Below are 7654 nucleotides of genomic sequence, written 5' to 3'. Positions count from 1 at the left end.
TAGCGAGTGAAGTTTGTCTTGTTGTTTTTTTTTTGATAAGTTGATTGCTTCAGAGGGATTTTCATTTAAAAAAAATCTAATATTGTTAGATTTTAAAATGCTTAACATAACATTAATGTACATTTGGATGTCATGAAATAATTGTCATAAAAATCATTGTGACTAATCATAAAAATATATTATAACATTTGTATTCTCCATTTGAAATGGCAATTCACATTATTTTTCACATTACTAACAACTTCCTTTTTCTTTTTGCCCTGCCCACAGCTCCCCTCCCTCCCGCCACTGGGCTGGTTGCCATGGAGAGCTCATCGGTAGCGTCAGCGTCATCAGAGGCGGGAAGCACGCGCTCGCAGGAGATCGAGGAACTGGAGCGCTTCATCGACAGCTACGTGCTGGAGTACCAGGTGCAGGGACTCCTGAGCGACAAAAACGAAACCGAACAGGATGTGGACAAGACCCTGTCCCACACCTCACAGGTAAATCACACCCTGTCCCACACCTCACAGTTCAAACACACCCTGTCCCACACCTCACAGTTCAAACACACCCTGTCCCGAACCTCACAAGTAAAACACACCTTGACCCACACCTCACACCCCGTCCCAGTCCTCGCAGGTATAACCAGAGCTGGGAGTAACTGATTACATGTAATCTGGATTACGTAATCAGATTCCAAAAATTAAGTACTTGTAATTAGATTAAATTACATTTTAAAATACTTGTAATCAGACTACAGTTACTTTTTTTATGGATTACATGATTACATATTCACACAATAGCAATAAATTATTCCTAATTTATTGATTCTCCCTAAAATATCCTACCGCATTCAGAAAGTCTGTTAGTTTTGTGGACATTCACACAGAGATCAGTCACTAGTCAGGTGGTCACACGGCACTTGAGCACTTTATTTACAAAAATTAGTTCAGGTTTAAGATGCGTTTCAACATTGCATCAACTACTGATGAACACATTAATTAAAGGTTATTTAATCGTGTATTACTATGTCTTTGTAAGGCTTTTGTCTTTCAAACACATTAAAATGCACAAATTCACGCTATTTGTTATTTACATATAATGCAGGGATTCCCAAACTTTTTTGTCATCTGAACCTCTTTCACCTAATATATTTACTAGAAGTACTCCTGAGATTTTAAAATAAATATTTAATATCACATATCACATTCTCTGATGTTGGTTAATGGTCACATGACATGCAGATAAACAAATAAAATATTTCATTTTGTTAGGAAGTGTTTCATTTTAAAATGATTTATTTATTTTTACATTTTTATGATTTAATGAATTAATAGCTTTTCATTAAACTCAGTTCCTTTATGAAACCTTGATGTAATGTTATTTAATGTTTAATGCACCTCATGTTGTTAATTACAATGAATGAAATATATTTTCTTACTCGTTGTATTTTTACATCAATATGGTACAAGATTATCCTGTTTAAATCAATGTGATAAACACGTTAGGTCAAAAGTAATCTGATTATATTACCTAAAATGTGTAATGTAATGGATTATTTTGGAATTTGGAATCAGTAACGGATTACAATCTGTAAGTAATCTACCCAGCTCTGGGTAAAACACACCCCGTCCCGCACCTCAAAAGCTGTGTTAAAGATGATGCACTATAATTCTGTTTTATTAAGTAATAATCAAAACAAATAAATCAAATTTGACACTAATGGTGTCTCTCTCTGTCTCTCAGTGGACAAAAGACTGCAGTGATAAGATTGACGGGAGCTGGTCATCCTCACGGGGCAGGGGCTCGTCCAAACCAGTGAGTTTTACATGTGTGTCTGATCCGTAACTCTTGTGTTCACTCCTGTTCACACCCGACACAAGCGGCTCGTCAAAAGTCATCTGTCTTATTATAACTGATGAAGCTGTGAAAGCATCTGTTGCAGTCGCCTCTGGTGCAGAGACAGTGTTAGTTTTGAAGATTCAGAAACAGTGTTCAGAAACAGATGCGTTTGTCATCAGAAAACTTTATAGATGAGTATATTAATGGCTGGACACAGAAACATCAAACTAGCGCTGGGTCCCAGTTCACATACTGTCTGTCCTGAATAGTGTGCGAGATTGGGGTTAGAGCGTCCCAAATCATAGATGTAAATAGTACATCACAAGTGCCTGGATGGCGTGCTGTTTGTCAAAGTGGAGTTAGATGTTAATGTTAAAATGAAAACACAAGTGCACTGTGCTAGTTTGATTGCCTGTGCCATGTCATTCAGAAATGTGTCGGACTGCAATTTGTAACGCTGTGCAAGTGCATAAGGGGCACTATTGAGTAAAACATTTTGAAAAAATTGTTTCATTTGAAATGTTTTATTTATTATTTCGGTAATTTTGTATTTCAATTTTCAATTGCATTTCCCTTTCCAAAAGCTTTGTGGGCAAACGTTTGCAAGCGAGTTTCTCGAGAGCACAAAAATTTGGTGGGTATATGCAAAAGCAAATAAATTATAATTTTCTTCCCATGCCATATTTTTTCTCATTAGACTCTTTCTGGACAGTTTTCTTTTTTATGGCGAGTACTGTCGATAGTTTGATGAGAGTTTTGTTCAGCAAGAGCTGATCTGCTGCAATTCTTTCATTTTTTTGTTACCGATTTCTGTGCACTTATGCACATTTTTTATACAGTGCTTTATTAGTGCTGTCAAAATTAACGCGTTAACGCAGGCGATTCATTTTTTCAGTTTAACGCATTAAAAATATTTAACGCTGTTAACGCAGGGGCGGGGCTACGGTTGGCAACCCCACTCACAACTGCTGTTTCGGTCTCTTTTTTCGTGACGAGAACCATAGATTATTTAAACGCAGAAAGTCTTTATGACCACATCAAACCGGAGATGTTTCAGACATGCGCTCCAACTTTACTTCAGCGCCAGGCGCGAGTCACATGAGCGCGGAGAACCGTACTGTGCTTGTAGCACGTGCTCTTCAATTGCATGCACAAAGGCGCCGGCGCGCGCTGTAGTATCATTTCATATCAAATCGCGAAAGACACTACGAGCATGCAATGTCGCAGTTATGTCATGAAGTTACCAAAAAGTCAATTAAAGCTGCCTTAAAACTGTGCATGTATGTATTTGTTATATGAGTCACATTTAAGAACATCTGAAATGCAGTGGTTTTCCAAACTGTCCTGGAGCAGCCATGCACTGTCTCCCTCACCTAACACACTAGATTCAACTCATTAGAGACTTTAAGAACTGAAGTGGGTCAGAATAGGTAGAGATGTTCAACATCGGCAGCTCTTAAAGGGACAGCAGACAAAATACCTAATAACCAGCTGCTGTGATATCTGTTAAAGGGTTAGTTCACCCAAAAAGGAAAATTAGCCCACAAATTACTCACCCTCAAGTCGTCCTAGGTGTATATGACTGTCCTGCAGAGTTTAGCTCCAACCCTGAAAAAAAAATACCTACCTGTATCCTGAAGACCTTGATTAGTTTGTTCAGGTGTGTTTAATTAGGGTTCGAGCTAAACCCTGCAGGGACACCGGCCCTCCAGGATCAACGTTCCCCACCCCTGCTGTGGGTCAGAATAGGTAGAGATGTTCAACATCGGCAGCTCTTAAAGGGACAGCAGACAAAATACCTAATAACCAGCTGCTGTGATATCTGTTAAAGGGTTAGTTCACCCAAAAAGGAAAATTAGCCCACAAATTACTCACCCTCAAGTCGTCCTAGGTGTATATGACTGTCCTGCAGAGTTTAGCTCCAACCCTGAAAAAAAAATACCTACCTGTATCCTGAAGACCTTGATTAGTTTGTTCAGGTGTGTTTAATTAGGGTTCGAGCTAAACCCTGCAGGGACACCGGCCCTCCAGGATCAACGTTCCCCACCCCTGCTTTACACAATACTATGGAAGCTCGTTTCGACCACAGGAAACAAATTAAAAACAATAAAAATTAATAATTGTGAATTTTTATCTCACAATTCTAAAAAAAAATGTCTAAAAATTAATATCTTGTTCTTATTCATGATGATTCATGTAGGGTTTCTGCAGTTTGTAGTCTTAAAAAAGTCCTAATTTGCACTTCCTTCAGCCCCCTCAAAAAACAATTGAATTAAACAAGATCAAGTATCTGTCAACGGGGTATAAAAACTAGTTTTCCCCTTGAATTAAGTACACTCTTAAAAATAAAGGTGCTTCACGATGCCATAGAAGAACCTTTTTGTCTAAATGGTTCCATAAAGAATCTTTAACATCTGAAGAACCTTTCTGTTTCACAAAAGCTTCTTTGTGGCGAAAGAAGGTTCTTCAGATTATAAAAAGGTAAGAAAGAGATGGTTCTTTAAAGAACCTTTGACTGAATGCTTCTTTGTGGAACCAAAAATGGTTCTTCTATGGCATCGCTTGAAGAACCTTTTGAAGCACCTTTATTTTTAAGAGTGTGTATATATTTTTTAACATATCCTGCAGATGTTGAACGAGTTAGTAAATGTATCCATGCTCACATCCAGTGTCAGATGAATCTGAATGAATCTTCTTGTCTCTCTCAGGATGATTGGGAGCACAGCAGCAATGGCAGCACCGGTTCTAGACCCAGTTCAGGTTCTCGACCCGGTTCTGGTTCTAGATCAGGCAGCAGAGGACAAAACAACCAGTTCAGAGCCCCAGCGAAGGTGAGATATAATATTTATACATTGATGTCATCAGGAACTTTTTTTTTTATGTTTTTAAACTTTCATGATGTGTGTGTTTTAGAATGGAAACAGAGACTGTTCTTTCGATGTCTTGGGGACGGACATTTGGGCTGCAAACCTGGACTGTCATGGGTGAGATTCACACACACACACACACACACTAGAGGCTAGTTGTTCTTTTATTAGATTTGAGCCGTGTGTAAAAATATTACTGCAATTCAAAATAACTGTTTTCTATGTGAATATATTGTAAAATGTAATTTATTCCTGTGATCAAAGCTGAATATTAGGCTGCATTGATTTGATCACAAATACAGTAAAAACTGAAATATTGTGAACTATATTACCATTTAAAAGAACTGTTTTCTATGTGAATATATTGTAAAATGTAATTTATTCCTGTGATCAAAGCTGAATATTAGGCTGCATTGATTTGATCACAAATACAGTAAAAACTGAAATATTGTGAACTATATTACCATTTAAAAGAACTGTTTTCTATGTGAATATACTGTAAAAAAATTAATTTATTGCTGTGATCAAAGCTGGATTTTCAGCATCATTCCTCCAGTCTTCAGTGTCACATGATCTTCAGAAATCATTCTAATATGCTGATTTGCTGCTCAAGAAACATTTCTGATTATTATCAATGTTGAAAAGAGTTGTGCGAACTTTTTTTTTTATGTTTTTAAACTTTCATGATGTGTGTGTTTTAGAATGGAAACAGAGACTGTTCTTTCGATGTCTTGGGGACGGACATTTGGGCTGCAAACCTGGACTGTCATGGGTGAGATTCACACACACACACACACACACTAGAGGCTAGTTGTTCTTTTATTAGATTTGAGCCGTGTGTAAAAATATTACTGCAATTCAAAATAACTGTTTTCTATGTGAATATATTGTAAAATGTAATTTATTCCTGTGATCAAAGCTGAATATTAGGCTGCATTGATTTGATCACAAATACAGTAAAAACTGAAATATTGTGAACTATATTACCATTTAAAAGAACTGTTTTCTATGTGAATATACTGTAAAAAAAATTATTTATTGCTGTGATCAAAGCTGGATTTTCAGCATCATTACTCCAGTCTTCAGTGTCACATGATCTTCAGAAATCATTCTAATATGCTGATTTGCTGCTCAAGAAACATTTCTGATTATTATCAATGTTGAAAAGAGTTGTGCTGCTTCATATTTTTGCGGAAACAGTGATACGTTTTTTTTTATTGCAGGATTCTCTGATGAATAGAAAGTTCAAAAGAACAGCATTCATTTGAAATATAAATCGTTTGCATTGCATATAAATGTCTTTGCCGTCACTGTTGAGCAATTTAATGCATCCTTGACAAATAAAAGTATTAATTTCTTTAGGAAAAAAAAAAAATACAGACCCCAAACTTTTGAACATCAGTGTACATTACAGATTTCGTAAGCTGTTTTTTGTAAATTGTTCAGTTTAGTGTGCAGGTTGCAAATGCTTTAATTCAGAGTTATGCCCTATAATCCGTTCAGAGCTCCATATCGCCTTTCAGAATAAGCTCTGACGTTGTATTGATTTATTCAGTGGATTTTAGGAAGAAAAAGAAAAAGTGCATGTTTTAGCAGATTAGCAGTTTTACAGTCCTAAATGGATCAGGGAGAAATGGAAGCTTTAAATGAGCTTGTCACGATGCATGTAAAAAAAAAAAAAAGGCTTAATTTTCTTTATTTTGGGGGTAAAATGTGACTTTAGGTCTTTAGTTGAAGTGTAAATGTACTGTAGTTAATGATTCCTATTGTCTGTGTGTTAATGCTGTGATTTGTGTGTGTTTGTGCTCACAGAGGCGCTACGTGGGACATTCAGCCAGAGAAACTGGATTTCTCTCAGTTTCACAGGAGGCCGTACAGAGGGACACCGAAACACCTCCCGCACATCGACCGAGAAGGGTGAGGCAGACGATAGCGTCAGATCAGACACACACAGATACAGTCTGAGTCACTTCACAGCAATGCACTGAATGCATTTATGCAAGTGTATTTATATGAATGTAAATCTGCATGTCAGGGAGTTTTCAGCATTCAGTTGTTGTTGTTGTGAGGTGAGCTGTGATGGGGTGTGGCGCTGTGCTCCCTGCTGCCCTCTACTGGGTGAATGAGAAATTACATTGAGAGAATTGAACTGTAAATCCTGCTGTATCATATTTGATACATATTTCTATGGCCTCTAAATGAACAACATCATCAAAACATTGCTGAAAAACAGCAAATCACCTTCAGCTCGTGCGTCACGTGTCTTTCAGCTGTCAAATTTTTACTGATTTTTATAAAGTAAATGAAAAAATAACTTTCATATGAAGTAATAATCAAGATGAACACTTATGGACTGATACATCATTTTTAGAAAAATTGTTCAAATATGATCATCAGCTTTTTGAGGAATGTTTATTTGTTCATCTCTCAATCTCAATGATTGGATTGCATTGCATTATATGATTTGATCATCAAACTAAGCATTTAAATCTAATTTTACTTGGACATATTATTGGAGATATAGAGTGAAGACTGACATTTATATCATTTTAAGGATCTGATGTATTATTATAAAGATCTCATTGATTTACATTACACGTGTATCAGAATTTCATCACGTTTTGTTCATATAATTGTCATCATCTGCACCAAATTGCCTATTTGTGCTCAGTTTGAGAATAAAACTGATCATTTTTTTTCCTCCATATTCTCACTATATCATAATATATGAGCCATAAAAGTTTGATGTATGTAATATGCAACAACAACAAAAAACCACAAATGCAAACTATAAAATATATATTTTGTCTAAAGGTAAAAAAAAATCGTTTTTTTTTTAGACTGTTATTTCACATGTCAGGCTTTACAGAATTAAATTTTAGGGCTTGGTTTATTTATTTAGTTAGGATGGAAACTTAAAGGGGTCATATGATGCTTTTTTAAAGATCATTATTTGGTGTATT

The 7654-nt window shown here is 36.3% G+C and overlaps 1 protein-coding gene across 1 annotated transcript in view; it reads left to right on the top strand.

Moving 5' to 3' along the window:
* Nucleotides 1–275: 275 nt before the first annotated feature.
* The window catches only part of LOC107599377 (CBP80/20-dependent translation initiation factor-like), a 55143-nt gene continuing 47764 nt past the window's right edge, over nt 276–7654 (top strand). Inside the window, exons 1-5 of the mRNA XM_016290953.1 lie at nt 276–482; nt 1729–1800; nt 4533–4655; nt 4738–4808; nt 6504–6608. Coding sequence (XP_016146439.1) covers nt 303–482; nt 1729–1800; nt 4533–4655; nt 4738–4808; nt 6504–6608 — 551 coding nt within the window. The 5' untranslated portion in view covers nt 276–302. The remainder of the gene's footprint in view (nt 483–1728; nt 1801–4532; nt 4656–4737; nt 4809–6503; nt 6609–7654) is intronic.

Source organism: Sinocyclocheilus grahami, unplaced genomic scaffold, assembly GCF_001515645.1.
Source record: "Sinocyclocheilus grahami isolate Dianchi unplaced genomic scaffold, SAMN03320097.WGS_v1.1 scaffold265.1, whole genome shotgun sequence".
In the NCBI taxonomy this organism is placed as follows: domain Eukaryota; kingdom Metazoa; phylum Chordata; class Actinopteri; order Cypriniformes; family Cyprinidae; genus Sinocyclocheilus; species Sinocyclocheilus grahami.
Note: the sequence above shows the minus strand (reverse complement) of the source record. Positions and strands in the feature narration are given on the sequence as shown.